This window comes from Eucalyptus grandis, chromosome 3 (assembly GCF_016545825.1).
Source record: "Eucalyptus grandis isolate ANBG69807.140 chromosome 3, ASM1654582v1, whole genome shotgun sequence".
NCBI classification, from domain to species: Eukaryota; Viridiplantae; Streptophyta; class Magnoliopsida; order Myrtales; family Myrtaceae; genus Eucalyptus; species Eucalyptus grandis.
Window position 1 is genome coordinate 5,918,485 of NC_052614.1, and position 19,698 is coordinate 5,938,182.

At 40.6% G+C, this 19,698-nt stretch overlaps 1 protein-coding gene and 1 long non-coding RNA gene across 5 annotated transcripts; one reads left to right on the forward strand and one right to left on the reverse strand.

Moving 5' to 3' along the window:
* Positions 1–2,695: 2,695 nt before the first annotated feature.
* Positions 2,696–4,599, forward strand: LOC104452892. Its single transcript, XR_005549277.1, has 2 exons — positions 2,696–3,883; positions 4,135–4,599. It is a non-coding gene; the product is annotated as an uncharacterized LOC104452892 (long non-coding RNA).
* Positions 4,600–5,749: 1,150 nt separating this feature from the next.
* LOC104452893 (G-type lectin S-receptor-like serine/threonine-protein kinase At4g27290) lies at positions 5,750–11,932 on the reverse strand. Of its 4 annotated transcripts, XM_018877549.2 has the most exons (9): positions 11,812–11,918; positions 11,584–11,702; positions 7,845–9,256; positions 7,608–7,727; positions 7,180–7,322; positions 6,885–7,095; positions 6,548–6,785; positions 6,310–6,460; positions 5,750–6,221 (listed from the first exon to the last, which is right to left on the reverse strand). In XM_018877549.2, the coding sequence occupies exons 3-9, from the start codon at positions 9,118–9,120 to the stop codon at positions 5,913–5,915; spliced, it is 2,448 nt and encodes an 815-aa protein (XP_018733094.2). In that variant the 5' UTR covers positions 9,121–9,256; positions 11,584–11,702; positions 11,812–11,918; the 3' UTR covers positions 5,750–5,912. The 4 variants fall into 4 exon arrangements, with proteins under 4 accessions (XP_018733094.2, XP_010065693.2, XP_039164416.1 ...); XM_010067391.3 differs by lacking the exon at positions 11,584–11,702 and having other exon boundaries at positions 11,812–11,932; XM_039308482.1 differs by lacking the exon at positions 11,584–11,702 and having other exon boundaries at positions 7,845–9,060; positions 11,812–11,909.
* Between the last annotated feature and the right edge of the window lie 7,766 nt (positions 11,933–19,698).

The following is a 19,698-nucleotide window of genomic DNA, read 5'->3' on the forward strand; positions in this document are numbered from 1 at the left end:
ACATCTGGTTAAAGATATCGGACTTTAAAGGATTAAGTGACCACCATTGGACATTACTTCATCAAATTCCTTAATTATCGATAAACCCCAAATTTTTGGATAAGTGAAATTGGGCCGAAAATTGGAAGCCCAATGGGCTGCCACCCAAGTTACGCCCAAATTGAATGAGTTAAGTCCAAATCCAAGCCCTTTGTGCGTGAATAGTGTACATACTACTGGACCTTCACTATTTTCCAATTTTATAGGGTTTTCTGTGTTTTGAATCTCACAAAACTTCCTTGATGAAAGTTGTTCAAAAAATCTTGATCTAAAACATGCTCTAATTTTAGATTTTTCTGAAGTGAATGGTTGGTACGAAAGCCTATTCTTTTACTGCGTAAAATCTACCCCAATGCAATAAAAATGGTGTCCTATCTGTCTTCTCGATTTTTTATAAAAATTTTCCTTTGAAATATGAACATGTTTTCTTCACAAAAGTTTTAGAGGACATCCATGCCTACAACATACTAAAATTTCAAATTTTTTTACAAAGATTTTCATATTGAAATGGGTTTTCTTCTGTGTTCATTAAGACCGTTAAACGGACAAGATTTTTAGGTTGTATTCGGTCATTTTCTACTCTTAATACAAATTGATTTAGTCTTGGATTCCTTATTTAAAATGTTAGTTGAAGTCTTCTCTACAACATATTAAATTTTTATAATTTTCAAATTCATTTAATAAGGTAATGATAATTATTTCGAAAATTGCACAAAACCATTCTTCAGATTCGAAGAAGAGACACGCCCAAAGAGTGGGCGGCCCAAGGGGGGGCAGCCAAGGGAGTCCCATGGACCCTCCAAGCCCACTAATCCTTTTTTTCATAAAATATTGACATTTAATGCAACCAAATACGTGAATAGTGCATGAATAGTGCACAATCTTGATGAAATGACTAAAATGCCCTTCCATTGGACTAAGTACAAAAGGACAAAGTGGGAAATTAGATATAGAGGTGACGGTACAAGTAACAGTGGGCATCCAAGAGCTTGAGGGAAGCCACCTAGCCTACCTAACTACCCTAAACCTAAGCTTACCCATTCAAGTGCTTAAATCACCTCATTAATGTAAGAATTTTTCCCTCTTAAACAAGCCACCTTGATTGATTGATATGAGTCCAAGAAGATGTGGATTTGATGGGCATGAATGAGCAAAATTTCTCTTTGTCTCTCTTTTTCCTCTTGCCCCACACCACTGGCCATCCTCCCTCCCTCTCATTCTCTCTCATTTCTTCGCTTTTACTCTCAATCTCACTATTCTCTCCCTCCTTGCCATAACTGAACCTCCCCTCATCCATTTGCATCTCTTTTGCAAACTTTTCTCTTCATTTTCCCTTTGTTTTTCTATTAACAACGACCGTCCTTTGAACCTCGACACTGCACCACCCTCCGCACGCCGTTTCCGTCACTATAACCAAGCTTTGAAGCTGAGGAGGGCACTACCTAGCCCCCACAGCAACTCCCTCTTGCTCATTTCTTCTTTAGTTTGGTCCCTTGAGAAGTCCAAAGGCCATGCCGATGCCAAGCCATCGCTAGACCGCTTGTCACTACCAACCCCTCAAAGGAGAAAATAGGTTTAGGGATATTGCCTAAAATACGGACCTAAGGCACATAATTAGGCATGAGCTCTCCCAAGACCATACATTGCCCGACATTGGGGTATTCTTAAGAATTTCGTAATAAAGAGTCGCCACTAGCCTATTGGGGTTGGCTAGAAAGTAATGAGGTATGGGAGTGTACCTTACTTTCTACGCAACTAGAAAATCTAGAGTCGGGGACTTAATTACACTAATTAACAAATTAGTGTCATTTCAGTATTTAATCTTATTTATTTTAAAAATGATTTTTGTCAGGCAGTTTGGATTAACTTTTGACCAATTCGTTAACATATGAGATGATCATGTGGGTGTGCAATTATTAAAATAACAATTAGTAACCAAGGAAAGCATTAAATAAATTGCATAGGAGAGTAAAGATTTAATCCTTTAGAGAAGACAAATGTTAATCCTAACTAGACTAAAGAGAAGCCAAACTCACTGTATCAATATTGTGCATTTCAAGGCATTTGTTCCTAAGGACAATTGAAACTCTTAGGTAAAGCCCTAAAGGCTTATTCAAACTTAAACATAATTTTAAATTGGAATACTTCCATTTTTTAGGAGAAAATAGCCCGAAAGATTAATTTTAACGTTTTTGAAGATTTTTTAATTTTCTTAGAATCTTTTCGAATATTTCGATTTTTTTTAAGAAAATAATAAATTTTCAAATTTCCCCCAAAAAACTAGATTTTACAATTTTTTGAAACTTAAAAAAATCGATTTTTAAAATGTTTCTAATTTTTTTTGAATTTTCGGAGGAGTTTTTGAATTTTTATTATTTTTTGAATTTTTATGTTTTCTTTTTAATTTTTTAATTTGTTGAGATTTTTAAGATTATAATATTCGAGTGAGCGGGTTCGGATCGGAAGAACCCGATCCGACCCGCTGACGTAGTCCAAACCCGGATCCGACCCAGTCAGATAAAAAGATATTTTTTCTAACTTTTTAAATTTAATATTTTTCTTCCCTATTTCGTCTTCTTCTACTGCACTTTCTTTTCTGCCACCCCCTCCTTCCCGAAGCAACTTTTGCTTCTTCTTTTCTTTTTTAACTTTTTGGGTGCACGTTTTCTCTTGCTTTTTCTTTTGTTTTTAATTGCCTCTTCCCCTTCGTGCGTTCTACTCCTCCCCGTCTTCTTCACCGAACGTCTCCCTCCATCGTCTGCAATTTATTTATAGAAACTAAAAACTCTTAACACCAACACTTCTTTGGCCGCTGACTGATATTCTACACAGGCCATCGACGACGAAAGTCTGGTGACAGCATCGGGTTTGGCCCACTGACCCAGCTCGCGACCTGCTACTTCGCAACGGACCAGTTACGATACGACGGAGGTGGTGCAGCAGCAAGATGCCGCGTTTCTTAAGTCCAACCGAGGCGCGACGGCGCTGCCTTTGACCGACCCGAGCCTAATGCTTAGCCCTCGTCCGACCGGCGGCGACTCGATGGCCACAAGAGCTGCCACCTATGCCCCCGGAACAGAAGAGATCCGCGGCCGCTCGTGGGTCGCCACGGGACGTTAAAAAATCACAGGAAAAACCTCGACTAGGTGGGACGGTGCCTAAATGACGAAACAGGACTGGATCTCATTCAGACCTTTTACCGAACAGGTGGAGTGCTCTATCGAAACTAAAAATTCTCGGCCCAAGAAAGATCGGGATCTGCGTCGGGACTCTCGATGGCTAAACTAGGACGCTCACGACGGGCGATGGCCAGAGCTCGCGTGAGTCGAACGGCCGCAAGCTCTGGCCCGGTATGCTCGAAAATATGGCCAACAAGAGGGTTGGGGCTTACCGGTTTGGCTCAAGGGCGTCGGCTGGGAGAGGTCGTCGGACGGTGGTGGAGTGTGGTTGAGTCGCTAGATAAGGCTCTCTTGAACTCGACCCTCGGTCTCTCTCTGGATTCTCTCTCGACCAAGGCAAAAACTGAGCCTCCCTCACTCCCTCGAGCTCACACTCTCTCGAGCTCGCTTTCCTCTTAGGCCCGCTCCTTCTCACGACTCCAATTGGGCTATATCAACGAGGCAGTGAACCTGGATTCAAGCCTCCAGATATTAACGGCGAATCTGTATCCGCTGTGCCCGCAGCCGGAACTAGCTTGGGGCATGGTCTGACACCTGGACGATGGCCTGTTGACCATCCTCATGCAGAATGGAATTGGTGGCCTTCAGTGCACCTCAGCTGGAAGTGGGTCGAAGTCGATCCCATTCCAAACGCCTTTTTGGCCAACACTGGTGGTCACCTCGAGGTACATAGATAGGAATTAATGTTTCATCTTTCAAATCTCCCCCATAAATTTTGCAAGAGAGGTCCAATTTGTTTCAAATTTTGGTGTGCGAAGTGTAAAGTGTGCCTTGGTTTATAGATGCAGATACGACAGAGGTCTTTATGGAAGGGCATTGTTATTACACATAATCTATGGTACATATAGTTCTTCTCATTACCATAAAGCTTATTTGCAACTAACTTTTTTCTTTTTCTCGACACTTTTCACGCAAGGTTATGAGCAATGGGAAGTACAAGAGCATTCTGCATCCAGCTTTCATGAACAACAAGGCTATCAATCTCTATATCTAGTGGACCGTCGCTGGACACAGTTGTCATGCCAGTGGAACAGCTGGTGGATGGCGAGAACAACTGAGCGGTGTACAACTAGATGAAGTACAAGGACTACTTGGAACTTCAACAGAGCAACACACCAGATGGGACATCGGGCCTAGAATGGGTAAAGATATAATTTTGTGCAGCCTAAACTATTATACTGCATTATGTAAAAAGTACGTGTGACTAGGTTCTCCTTCTCGACTGGTTAAACTCTCTGGAGTGCAACCTCATGGAAAATTTAATATAATGCGATGCAAGGTACAAGCACCAACAGCACTCATGTATGTAAACTGATCCTTTCTGTAATGTAAATTCTTGATATAATAAATGGAAGCGATAACTTCATAATGTTAGATTAAACACCATCAGTTTTTTGTGCTGTACCAAATCATGATGGTTGGTCAGCAGGAGCTAGCAGATTTGTCTGTCTAGATTTTACCAGAAATGGTCATTTAATTAGGCTGAAAATCTTGGGTACTCGCCGTAACTTGAAGAACTTGTTTTGAATATAATCTCCTCTAAGGAATAATTGAACTAGTTAGGCTGAGGCAATGCGCTCTACCCCAGGCATCATAACCACAGAGGCATCCCAGGCCTATGATTAGGATGACTAGAATACTGTACCAATGAAACCCAAGTCTATTCAGTATCGATGGCATACCGAGAGGGTTTATAACCACTACATTCAATGATCAAACAGAAGTATTAGTTCTTGAAGCAAATTTAAGCATAATTCAGATGTTTCAGTAGAGGACTCACTATGTTCGGACAGCTCCCTTAGTCTCTGTGTTTGGTTCCTTCCCTCTCATTACGTCAGAAACATCTTAGTGAATCAAAGTCCAATATCTTCAGGTTCATTGCAATATCAATTACAATAGCTCCATTCTCATTTCCTTGATGATAGTGAACTGTCTGGGCCAATCTAGTGATTGTAATGGGTTGTGCCCATTGACTATAGTAGCAAGGAGGTCAGTCAATCTCATTCCCACCCAATTCCTACTTCTTTATGCATTTTCCAACACCTCTATGCTGTGTAAGATTTCTGTTCTTATTCTGTTCGTCTAGAGTCCCAAAGATGGCTCTTAAGATGATACAATAATCTTTCATTTATAGCCAACACTTTTGGGAAGTCAATTCCTTTTCCTTTTTTCCTGTTTTAGGTGCATTTGAGCTTGTTGATGTCACCATAATGCAGGCTGTGATCTGAAGGACATGGTTATTTTGGCATGATAGGATAGAAGAAACATCACTGTGCAGATCTTGACAGAGCAACGGTTTTAGTACTGATTACGATCTCGCTTGTAGTCATGGCCACTTTTTCCCTGATTTATAATTTTGTTGATTCAAAGTGAATCAGACATTGAAACATTAAGGATTCTTTCAAAAATGCGAGTTTACTTCCCTAAGTTCATGGGTATTCTTAATAAGGTATTCAAGGGTTTCTTTGCTAGAATATCATAAAAAGAAAAGACTGAAATTTTCACTTTGTGGTCCGTGTACACATTCTTCGTTTTCTGACCGGAATCCAGCAAATTTTGGAAGAACAAAGGAATCTTTCACATGTCCCTGTAAGGTCTTTCAATTCCAGATTAAGAGATGACTCTCATACAAATGCCATGATCCTCTCGTATTCATATGGGATCAATATAAACATAATTGAAATTACAGAAATATCATCGAGGCAGTAAATGTGAAATAGTTATTTCGTTGGCTGAATATTTCTTATGCCTGCTGTCGCTTGAAGAACTTGCTTCGGATGCAGATGTCTCGTAAAAAAAACCAGGCTGTTTAGGCTGAGGCAATGTGCTCTCACTATTCAACATCATAACCACAGATGACATCTCCGGTCTATCGTGCGGATTATTTTGAACACACAACAAAGCCACATGGATGGATCGTAAAACTTCCACAGGGTTAAATGCGGATGCAATCGATGGATTGACGAGCTCCATGAACTTTTGATCTCTTGACAGTGTCCAGGCCTGCATTATTGTGTTAGTCATCTAGAATAAGACTAGAAACTAACTGAAGATAAATAAGCAAAGAAATCTGATAAATCTTTACGCTTACATATCCGAGAAGGCTTAAACACTTGTCAGGATGATTGAAACCTCGATTTCTTTTCCCGCTCACGATTTCCAGTACTAAAACGCCAAAACTGAAGACATCTGATTTTACCGAATAAAAGCCGTTGATGGCATACTCTGGGGACATGTAACCACTATGCAAAAAAGTTATTGAAAGGAATGATTAGTTCTTGAAGCAATTGGACCAAAATCAGAGGAGATCATGTGTCAAGAGAACTCACAATGTTCCCACCACCCTCTTTGTATTTGCTTCGCTCTCATTACCTCCGAAACTCCTCGCCAAACCAAAGTCTGATATCTTTGGATTCATTTCGTTGTCGAGCAGGATGTTTTCAGCTTTCAGATCTCTATGAATAATCCTTAATCTTGAGTCTCGGTGAAGGTATAGGAGCCCCAAAGCTACGCCATTGATGATAGTGAAGCGCCTAGGCCAATCCAGGGAAACACCCCTCTCTTGGTCTGCCAAATTATAGGCCTTATGAGTTATGAAATGGAAGCTTCTTCACTCTTTTTCGATGACAAAAGCAATTAAAATGTAGGGACTGGAGCGAAGCAAACCGAAAATGAAACAATCCAAGCTTCGGTTGGGCAAGAACTCATAGATCAACATCATTTCATCTACTTGAATGCAGCATCCCAGAATCTTGATGAGGTTTCGGTGTTGAAGTTTTGCGATGTAAGCGACTTCGTTCTTGAACTCGACCTGTCCCTGCCTAGAGTTTTCCGACAGCCTCTTCACGGCAATTTCTTGGTCATTTTTCAGAACACCCTAAAAGATAGAAGTTCTTTTGCTCCCTTTTCGATTTGGATATGTACGAGCAGATTTAGAATTCCAAAAAATGAGAATAGTCACCTTATAGACAGCTCCAAAGCCTCCCTCTCCGAGTTTGTTGTCTTCAGAGAAGTTACCTGTCGCGTTCACTAGGGTTGTGAGGCCGAACATAGGTAAGTCTAGATCTTCACTACGGCTTTGATGGGAGAATCCAAAGATTTGTCCTACAAGTAGAAATTAAAGTGAGTAAATTCATCAACTAAAGAGAAATCATAATTGAGCTTTAAAAAACCCAAAACAAAATTCAAAGCAACACACATTTGGTTCATTCATATTTTTCAGGCCAATTGATCGAAATTTTCAAAGAGAGATGATCTGATGAAACTTTGCATTTCATGCAGAGCAACAACGTTTAAAACCTATGCTAAGAAGAGTTAAAAAACGACTCTTGTGGATCAAGAAAGGCATCTTGCTTGGAAACCGTAATTTTCTGATAAAAACGATTTTACCATCTTTCCTATACTTCGTGAAAACAGCCGCGATACCAAGAAGAAGCACCGCAGACAGCACGGTGCCGACAATGATGCCCGTGCTTTTCCTTGCGCCAGTATTTCCGCTGAAACTGCTGCCTTGATACACATTACAATAAATTGAAAATAGAGTTACTAAGAATCCGACAGTTATTTTGAACTCATTCTCTTCCTTGGGTCATCATATCGAAAGTAACTCAGGGTTTATACACGTACCAACTTCTGATGCAGCCATCCTTACGTAAAACTCCTGGACGTTGTCGTTGACCAGTCTAATATCCATCAGGACACCGAACCAAAGTAAGCATCCACTTCCTTGCCCTCTGATATCCAAGTTTGAATAAGCTGTGCACGAGCAGTTCCTCAAGCATGTCTGCTCGCATTCTTGAAGGTTCATTCTCTCGTTGAACCACGATTGCCTCGTGTCAGGCAACTTCACTTGGGTGTACTTCAGAAATTTATCTCCTCCCGGGCAATCCAGTTCAGTCCTCCGGACACACCCGTTTGACCAATCCCCAAATTCCCAGTTGCTAGGGTCTTTGGGCACGAACCCTGTCAAACACATGCATTTTGGAGAAGTAGCAATGTTGCAACTCCCATTCCCTCCACATGATGCATAAGTGTCACAGTCATCTGTTTGAGGAGACGAATACAGAATCCAACCCTGTGTCCGGTCTACCCAATTGAAGCGCTCAACGATACCATTCTCATTTAAAACCAGTATTGACGGGACAGAACTTTTCAGAAGATTGAAGTAATAGTAAATTTCATTTTGGTTGAAGACTAAGCCAAACCCAAAAACTGCATTTTGCGTCAACTGAGGGATCCCGCTAAACCGAATGCCGTTCCAAGGTCCCGAACTGGACTGCACTACTGATCTGTTCATCAGGATCAGCTGCGGATATCCTGAAGTATCGAGCCTATATGTGAAATCACCCGGTGAAGGGTCATCCCTGCTTTTCCATGAGGTCAAGTACCGGTCCAGGCCTTTTTCTCGGTCTTTACCAAGCTTCATGTCAGCCAAAAGCGAATTACAAGGGTGATCAAAACTCTGCCAGATTGCGTTACCCAAGTCATTGTCATTTTCTTCTTTTACTACGAAATTGGCAGAATCCAAAAGCTGCGCAATCGGATTCTGGGCCAATCTCGACACATTGGAGGACCAAACGACCCCATCGGTAAGGTTCAGGAGAATCAGTACACCCTCAGGAGTGAGCTTTAGGACTCCTGAAGAGTCTTTCAGGGGATTTTCACGATTTGCGACCCAAACCACCCTCCCAGTTGATAGCTTCTCATACGATATGCCCACGTACCGGTTCTTGGAGTTGCTGGGGCTGAAGAATCCTAGCTCAAAGTTCCCACCGGCAGAGACTATCGTTTGACCATCTGTGATGTTCTGGCCGGCTGATATGGAGTCCAAGGCATAGCTTATCTGCAACACGAGGGACATGAAGCACAAGCCGCATAGAAGAATTGGAAAGCATGACTCCATAGATGTTGTTCAGCTGATACAGTGCTAAACTGACTTCTGATTCATGAGGAAATTAAAGAGGAGAGGAAACTTGGCTGATTAATCTTCTGTCTGACTTTGTCACTCATTGAAACAGGAATGAGCCGAAATGTTGGACCTGAACCGCGTAAAAACATAATTAAATGATGTGCAAGAGGAAGAGTTGATGAAATTAGGACTTAAGAGTTTACTGTTTATAAACCAGCATACAAACGACATTTCCAAACTCAGTGGCACACTTAGAAACTTCATCATGCATTGCCTGGATGGATGACAATTGCACGACAAAGATGTGATTCCGTATTCGCAACAATGAGAACAGCAGAGAAGTGATCGGCTTCTAAGGCGACATTAATGGATCTATGCACGGAGCTTAAGATGTTGGGCGGACGAGATTATATCGGTGAAATAACAAAGGGCCGCTTTCCCTTAACAGTATAATACCGATTAGTTGGACTATAAGTTGACCCCTTCATACCAACAATTAACTTCAAACGTCCTCAAGGTGCTGTCTGTAAGATGGCCTTTTGAAACCCCGAAAAAAAAAAAAAAAAAAAAAAAATTTGTCATTTTACAAGACGTCGGTTCCCATCTGTCAGAATTGTGTTAGACGTTGAAAAGCGGCTGTCATTTTAAGTGAACGGCGGTGCCATTGTGCTAGCCGTGCTACAGATAATTTATTGAGAAAAAAGATTACTATTCTTTTGACATATGAGGGAGACATTTGCCAAAATTCACTTACTAAATCACTTTTAATTTCTTCTCAGATTTGTTCGTATCGCACGGGAAAGTTATGGACTGTGAAGAAACAGATATATTTATGACATCCGAAAACGGACCTTCGATTTATTTAATTCTTGCTCTAAAAAACTATACCTGGTCTGTAATCTCCGTTTTCACTTTTCATGGTCAAGTCTCAGATCGTTTCCAAATTCTCTTTCACCATCTCTGTCACACCCTAAATCATACGTCCTTGCAGCCTCCAATCACACAAATCCAACTCTCAAAAGTCCTGTCCATGTCAATATCGCTCTCACTTTATAAGCGCTCACTGAGGGACTTGAAAGGATTGGGAAGGAAAGGAGTGAGCAACCGTAGTGAGTAGTGCATATCTTCTTAGTAGATCAAGACTCCACATTACACATATAAAACTCAAAGACATGACTCATTTATGCCAATCTGATATATAACAACTTACAAGAATAAAATGAGTTCTATATTACTTCAACCTTGCTATATCAATAACAAAATTTCCGTTTATCCATAATATCAAAACAAGTATCACTGATTCAGTTCAATAATGAAACTCGTCATATCTCATGTCATTGGTTCATTCCATTTTCCAAACTAGTATCACATCACGTCTCAAGACCCTAGAGATGGCTTCCACAAGATTTGCATCACTGTTTAGCACTTAGCCATTGACCAACACATGTCAATGATACAAGACTCTAGATGTGACTTCCATGAATTACGTTATTGTATAGTACTTAGTATTTTTCCAATACATATAAATGGTACAATACTTTATAGGTGGCTTCCACGAAATTATGTTATAGTGTAGTATTTAGTCATTTTTCCAACACATATCAATTTTACAAAGCTCTAGAAGTGACTCTCATGAAATTAGGTTATCGTGTAGTACTTAGTCTTTTTCCAACACATGTTAATGGTACTAGGCTTTAAAGGTGGCTCTCATGAAGTTACGTTATCGTGTAACACTTAGTCCTTTATCAATCTACATCACACTTGGCTTCACAAACCAAAACATAACTTTTTACAAATCAATTTCACATACCAAATCAAATTACCTTTCATAAACCAAACGCAAGTCAATGCAATTCTTTCTCAAAAGCTTTCGGAAACCCAAACTATTTCCCTTTTCCAACTTGACCATTAGACCAAACTATATCCTCTTTTTCAACTCGACCATCAGACATAATAAATATATTTCACAATATATTTTTCATATCATTATAGAATTCATTTCATAAACGAGTAACAATTCAAAATGTCTTTCTCGTTGAATATTTCCCAAATCATCAAAGAACTCTTTTCATGAATCAGTTCTCATTGTAATACACACATTAAAACTTTCACGACACTTTCTATAAAAAATTTCTCAAATCATTCTCAATGAATAAAAAGTAGTAAAAGCAAGTTCCACTACTTTTGCCTTTTTGCCAACTCATGATTTGCACATAATATACCTCTACTTTTCATTTTCAAAATATGAGTTTGCAAATTTAAAAAGGAGATTACATCACTCACCTAAGAACGCCTACAACCAAATAACAAGGCTCACTTGAATCAACAAACTCACAATCCTATCATATAAGTGAGAAATAACATCAAAACCAAGTAAAATGTTATCTCAACTACGGCTCAGTTAAACTAAGCTTAAATGCTAACAAAATAACTCCTACGCATCAACCAATTGCTTACCCGAAGTGGACACGAAACCCTAAAAATTTTCTCCCACAAAATCGTTGCCTCAAATCAACAACTGTCAAACTCTACAACTCTACAACATCACGATCCTCCGTTCCCAAGAAATTTCATAGCTGGAATAATAAAAAATTGGATTTTGAGGCTTGATTTTCACAAAACTTCGAATATACGATCTAACTACAGAAACTACTCTAATTGGATGAACGAGGGATGAGTACTTACCATACGCTGCATTACGAAGTCAGATCGGTTTGGTGAGGCATTTGCTGTGAATACCCCTCTTCTTTCTTTTTCTTTTTTCTTCTTTCTTTGTTCCCTCTCTCTCTGTTTCTCTCTTTTGCGCGGGCCCTTGGTTAAAAAGAGAGGAGCCGAACGTCCCTTTCCCTTTTTTCCTCTTCTTTGGCTTTTCGTTCCTTTGAATTTTTTTTTTCTTACTTTTCTCTCTTTTGACTTGGTCAAAACCCACGCATATTTGACAGTCTCAATACTTGATGCCTGAGAAGAGACGGAAGTGGGAGTATGGAAAACCGAAATGTGGACATCTGACGTGCTCTTCAGGGAAACTCGAAGATTCTCTCCCTGTGCGGAAGGGAACCTGATAGGAGTAATTTCGTGGTGGAGCCAATGATGGAATTAGAACGCATAACATCATCGTGGGACATAGTTCAGAGTGAGATATATTCCGGCATTGAAGAAAAATCTGATTTTCTTGAGTATTCTTGAATTTAATTGGGTGTTGGTATATTCCAAAATGTGGTGCACTAAGGACCGTTTGAGGTACCGTGATGGTGATGAGAGAAATTGAGCACCGTAGAATTTATGAGCTTCAAGGGGAGAGTGACAGATTTTGTCATGTCTCGATCCTCCGAGTGCGTGTCTATCTTTCGGTGGTAGAATAAATTGCGATGTCCTAGGACACGTCGCTAGCCATTCATTTTAATGTGCATGCGGAAGCGAATAAATAAATCCCTAGACAACAACAAAGATGGGATAGAAAAGTAGGACCATAAATTTTTCAAACCACAACACGCTTATATACACATCAGACTAAGTCATATACAATACTAGCTGATCTATATACAACGTCTACAAAAAGGGGTAGAGGCTATAGGTCCTTTAAGCATTCAAGTCTTCCACAAAGTGCTCCAGGGACTCTGGATCCAAAAGACTTGGGTCTACCACTGAGCCACGAGGAGGGTCAGTTGTGTCATTGTCAAAAGCGATCTCCAACACCAACCTAGGAATCTCAGACTCTAGAAGGGGGCCTTCTCTAGGTCCATCTTGCCCATAACGATACCATGATATGAATTTATGGGGTACCTTCCAAGATAAACCCTCATCAACCCAAACAATGGATCTTATGAGTTCGTTGCCCCAGGCTCTGTGGCTCCCAGGGAGGGGAATTTGAGAGTGTTGTTCGGTGACCTTCTTCGGTTGGTTAAAATGCTCGGGAGGTATAGCCATCTAAGGACCTGTAAATGTTAGCTCATGATGAGGTGAGACAACGTCTCAGCAAATTCACCCCCTAAACTCCGACTAGGAAGGAAATATGCCCGAAGGTTACCTATGCACACAAGAGATAGGTGATTTACCTTCGCCTCCGTTCCTTCCTGCAAGTCAGTACATTTCATAAATCTCAACCAACCATTCACTCCATTCAATTTATACTATCTATCAAATGATACTATCAATCAAATCACTTTTTAGAAGTGATCACTGCTCACCTAAGCTGATATATAAATAAATGCTTGCCTAAGCTAATATAGATAGATAGTATAGCTCACCGAAGCTAATCTAGATAATAGTATAGCTCACCGAAGCGGATATATGCTCATCGAAGTTGATATATGCTCACCGAAGCTAATATATGTAAATTATAGCTCACCAAAGCTGATATAGATAAGTCACACCCATCAACTGACAAATTCACTGTTTCCATAATACTTGGTAAAAATAATTTGTGTGGTACACGGTAAGCCTAATCCAAAAATAAAATATATTTTATAATCCCACTAATTATTTAATCTATAAAAATATTTTTGGCTTTGTAAACCGACGGCCGGTAATTCTCTAATTAAATATTGAAATTACTAAATTTTGGGATAAATACCCAAAATTACAATTAACAGTCAATTTGCACAAATTATCATCTAGATAAATAAACTAAATGCACCATTGCAATCAGCACGAAATTTCGGTCACTTTGGCTATCCCGGTATAATTTTTGAAATATAATAAATAATTAAATAATTATCAAAATTAATTAAATAAATGCTAATAAATTCTAAAAATACAAACTTAGGCCGGAAAAGCCTAATTAAATATTGAAACGGGTCGGAAAATTTTGAACCTATTTAGATAAATAATACGACCTATTGATTTGCTAATTACGCCAATTTAACCACTTGACATGCATAAATGAATAATTAAATTGGTAATCCGTTTTAACTAACCATCTAATCCCTAATTAGCATAAACTAACCAACCCTTGAGCGTAATTAACTCCCTAAGCAGAGTTTAGTGAGTAAACTCACCGGTTTTGAATTCCGATAAGTTCACAATGACGGGGACACAAAGGTGGGCAACAAACTCCAAAGCGCGGCACCTTTCGAGGCCCGGAAGCAGTCCAAAGCGGGCCAAATAGTGCACGGCTGAGCTGAGGGGGTTCGATTCTACTCCTTGGGTCGAGAGGGCTTGATGGAGGCTGGTTGGCACGGAAATGGCGAGAATGAGTTGGCGAGGCTATTGCGGGGCTTGGCGGTGCTCAACGTTGGCAAGCGACAACTAGACGGCGACCACGACAACTCAGGAGACCTGTGGGATGGGCGAGCAGGAGCGAACGATGAAGCTGGGACGGCGGTGACATGTAGGCAAACTCGCGACTTGTGGGCGTGCTCGGGTGCGTGGCGGCGGCATTATGGCGGTTCGACAGGCAACATAGGGCATGACAATGGAGGGGGGCTGTTGGCTGGATTCTCTAGTCTCTCAAACTCTCATGTGACCTCAGTAATGGAGAAAGCAAATTGAAATGGAGAAGAAAGGGGACAACTGCTTTGGAGGGACCCAATTTGCTCCATCCTCACCCCTTTGTCCCCTTGGCATGACCCCACTGGTGGGGCTGGCTTCCTCAACATACTTTGCAGCCACTAAGCTTCCTTAGGAAGTCATTGAGGTGGTCCAAAAGGTTGAGAACCAAGGGGCTATGAATTTACATATTTTCCCCGCAAAATTGGACCAAATCTTAATCAATTGAAGCCAATTTCGGCCCTATAAAATCCACTGAGGTATCATCGATCAAATTGATATTTTTCCACACCAATAGAACCAACTTGCATCCCAAAAACGCAAAAAAAAATGGTCCCCTAAATTTTCCAAACAAAGATTGCCCTATTTCGACTTTTTGTCAAAAATCTCGGTTTGTAGAAAAATCTTCAAAATATGAGTTGACGTTCCTAATATGACTCGTGACATGACATAACTTTCAATTTTTGAAATCGGATTCAAATTCGTGGTTAATTTCAATCTAGCGCGATTTTAGCGTGACCTAACCTACCGAATAGCTTTTAGAAATTTTTGTGCAATTGACCCGTGATCGATTTATTTCGAGTCACAATATACCTTTTCAACACATTGGTGACTCTCAGTGATTGTGAAAATCTCAAGGTTTCAAATACGAGTACAGGGTACCAAAACAACAAAAAAATCAGTTTAGTGCCGATCGGCGAGAATTTTGCGATTTGGTGGCATCACCACACTTTGATCACCTATTTTAGTCGAAACGACCTATCTCTGATCTCATATCAATTTTTAACTGTGTTGTAATGATCTTTACAAATGAGCATGGTCGAGTAGTCGATTTCTAGTCGAATTCTCAAGTCTATTGCGTTGAAATCCCTTAATGGCTTCCCCAAATAGTCTAGTTATCTCAAGAGTGATCAGCTCAGAGAATAGCACTACAGGCGCGTCGATGAAAACCCGATTTATTTAATCAAAAATAGAGCTAGAAATTTCAGGATGTCACAACTTTTCCACTCTTATAAAAATTTCGTTCTCGAAATTTAAACTATCACAATTCTTTAAAAAAAAATGTGAGGGTATAGTCATCTCATCGAATCTTCACTTTCCTAAGTTGCTCCTTCAGTGCCGTGGTGTTGTCAAACCACTTTAATCAATGAGATCGTCTTGGTACGTAGAATTTGCTCTTTCTGATCCACAATCTAAACCGGGCTTTCTACGTACGACACTCTATCGTCCACATCTAATTTCTCAAAATTAAGCACGTGGGTTAGGTCGGGTCAAGCTCATACTTCCTCAATATCGACACATGAAAGACGTCATGCACTTGGGCCAACTTTGGCGGTAATGCAAAACGATACGCTAGGATCTCGATTCTCTCTAGAATCTCAAAGGGACCTACGTATCTCGAACTCAACTTTCCCTTTTTGCCAAAGTGTGAAGTATATCTTATTGGTGACACTTTCAAAAAAACGTGATTACCAACTTGAAATTCCAATGGTTTTCGACGCTTATTTACGTAGCTTTTCTAGCGGCTCTTAGCGGTATTTATTCCGTCTTTGATGATTGTGACTGCATCCACTAACTGCTGAACCAACTCTAGGCCTATGATCTTTCGTTCTCCAACTTCATCCCAACACACCGGCATTTTGCACGCTCTACTATACAACGCTTCGAAAGGAACCATCGGAATGCTATGTTGGTAGCTATTGTTGTAGGTGAACTCGACAAGATGAAGTTGTTCCTCCCAGCTTCTTTTGAAATCCAACATGCAAGCTCGCAGCATGTCTTCGAGGGTTTGAATCATCCTCTCAGATTGGCCATCCATCTGAGGATGATATGCTGTACTATTTCGTTCCTAGGGCAGCCTATAAACTATTCCAAAAAGCAACTATGAATCTCAGGTCTTGGTCTGATGTAATCATCACCGACACTCCATGCAGACGAACTATCTGACATATGTACAACTCTGTGTGCCTGTCCAAGTCTAGATCCTTTTGCACAGTGATGAAGTGAGCCGACTTCGTCAGTTTGTCGACCACTACCCAAATGGAATCATTGCCCCTTTGACTCCTTGGTAAGCTTGTCATAAAATTCATCATGATGTGCTCCCATTTCCACTCGGGAATCTCAAGAGGTTGCAAAATTCCTCTCGGTTTACAATGATGTGCTTTCACTTGCTAACATGTCAAACACTTGGCGGTGTTTGCCTTCATACCGAACCACTAATAGTGTTGACGCAGATTTTGATACATCTTTGTACCACCCAGATGAATACTGTAACTGCTACGATGGGCTTCCAACATGATCTCTTCTCTAAGCTCTGCATCGTCAGGTACACACAATTGTTCTCGGAACCTCAAAATCTCATCCTCAGAAATCTGAAAATCAGCGTTTCTCTTATTAGTATTGTCTTGCATAATCTTTTGAACATTTGGGTCTATCGATTGAAGTTTCTTGATCCTAATCTGCACATCTGGCTCAATTCTGAGGGTGGTCATAAGATTCGAAATGTGGCCTCTTCAAATTTGAAAACCGAATCTCGCGCTCTCTCAAGTAAAACCCATTCCTTAACCATCATTTGTGCGACTGAAGACTTCCGACTCAAAATGTTGGTGACCTTATTTGCCTTTCCAATGTGATATAAAATATCACAATCGTAGTCCTTCAAAAGTTCCATTCAACGACATTGTCTCATATTCAACTCTTTCTGAAAGAATAGATACTTGAGACTTTGATGGTCAGTGAAGATCTGTAATCTTTCTCCACACAAATAATGTTTCCAAATCTTTAGAGCAAAAATGATTGCTGCAAGTTCTGTATCATGCGTCGGGTAGTTCAGTTCATGAGGCCTCAACTGACGGGACGCGTATGCAACCACTTTACCATGTTGCATCAATACGCAACCCAGTCCTTTGAATGATGCATCACTGTAGATCTCGTACCCTCCATGACCATATGGAATGGTCAATACATGTGTGGTAGTCAGCTTCAGCTTAAGCTCTTGGAAACTACGCTCGCACTTGTCTGTCTACACAAACTTCTCTTCTTTCTTCAATAGTCTAGTTAACGGCGACGCCAACGCCGAAAATCCTTCCACGAACCTTTTGTAGTTGCCTGCTAAACCCAAAAAACTTATGATCTTTGTCACTGTAGTTGGTCTTGGCCAATTGATTGCTACTTCAATCTTAGATAGGTCCACGGAGATTCCTTCACCTAAAATCATGTGACTAGGAACGCAACACGAGTCAACCAAAACTCGCACTTGCTAAACTTGGCGTACAGCTGATGAATCCTCAGGGTTTGAAGTACCATTCTCAAATTACTCTCATGCTCCTTAGCACTCTTCGAATATAACAGAATATCATTATGAACACGATCACAAACTGATTCAGGTACTCTTTAAATACTTGGTTCATCAGATCCATAAAAGCAGCTGGAGTGTTTGTCAAACCAAACGGCATTATAGTGAATACATAATGACTTTATCGAGTACGAAACACTGACTTTGGTATATCCTCATTTCTGATTCTTAGCTGATAATACCTTGTCCTCAAGTCGATCTTTGAAAATATTGACACTCCTTGCAGTTGGTCAAACAAGTCGTCGATTTTCAGGAGTGGATACTTGTTATTAATTGTCATTTGATTGAGTTGGTGAAATTGATACATAAGTGCAATGAACCATCTTTCTTCTTCATGAATAGAACTGGTGCTCCCCAAGGTGATGCACTAGGGCATATAAATCCCTTATCCAACAACTCCTGCATCTGCACCTTTAGTTCTTTCAACTCGGACAACGTCATCCAGTAAGAAGCCTTAGAGATTGGCTTTGTCCCGAGTGCTAACTCGATCACAAATTCGATCTCTCTCTCTCGGCGGTAGGCCTGGCAACTCCTTTAGAAACATGTCAGGAAAATCTTGGACTACCAAGATATCCTCAATCTTTGGTTCCTCAACTATTGTGTCAATGACAGTTACCAAGTAACCTTAACAACCCTTACTTAACAAACGGGTTACCTTAAGCGACGAGATTAGGGTAATCGAGGGTCCTCCTCGACTTCTCACAAGCTCGAAACTTTCACCTTCTAACGGGTTAAATTGAATCGTTTTATGATAGCAGCCCATCTTGGCTCGTTGTTTGGTGAGCCAATCTATGCCAATTATCAAATCAAAATCATACATGGCTAGGAACAATAAATCTATCCTCCCCTCACTCACCAATTACTATTTTGCAACCAAAACAACCTAATGCAGACAACACCTTATTCTTTAGTGGTGTAGATATGATAACCACCAACTCCAACAATTCAGGACTCAATCCTACCAGCTTAACGAATTGTTCAGCAATAAAGGAATGAGTTGCCCTAGGGTCAAACAAAGCATAAGCAACATGGTCGTTCAACAAAATCGTACTTGTAATCACATCAGGCGAGTCCTCAACCTGACCTCTCGTAATGGCGTACACTCATCCTTGAGCTGTGGGTTTGTTATGTCCACCCTACGGTGCAATCTGCGGCACTAACCCCTTAATTTGTCCCATCGGTGGCATCGGTGGTAACTATTGTTATCCCCTCGGTCTTCTAGGACAATCTTTAGCCATGTGACCCTGTTGGCCACACTCGAAACACACACCCATCCATCGAGGGCATGGAGCCGAACCATGTCATCTTCCACAGAAGCGACACATGCCATTCTGATGTGGCGCTAACTTGCCAACTCCGCCCTTCCTATTGGGTGGGACCTGGAACCTTCCTCTGGTCATGGGTTTCTTCCCAAACTGATTTCTGTCTCTGTTCGAATTAAACCTTGATATAGACAAGGCGACTTATTCATTTCAACTTTTCTCTATCAGCTAGGCTCGGTCGTAAACCTCGCTATAGTCTTTTAGATCAAACGGTACCAACGGGTTTTCAACTCTAGTCGAAGGTCATTCCTAAACCTTCGAGCTTTGTCTTCTGGATCCTTAATCAATCTTGGAGCATACTAAGAAAGCTCTGCAAACTTGACCTCATATTGGTCAATAATCATCGTCCCTTGGCGGAGGCGTTGAAATTCCTCCATCTTCTATTCTCGGGCACTACTTGAAAAGTAC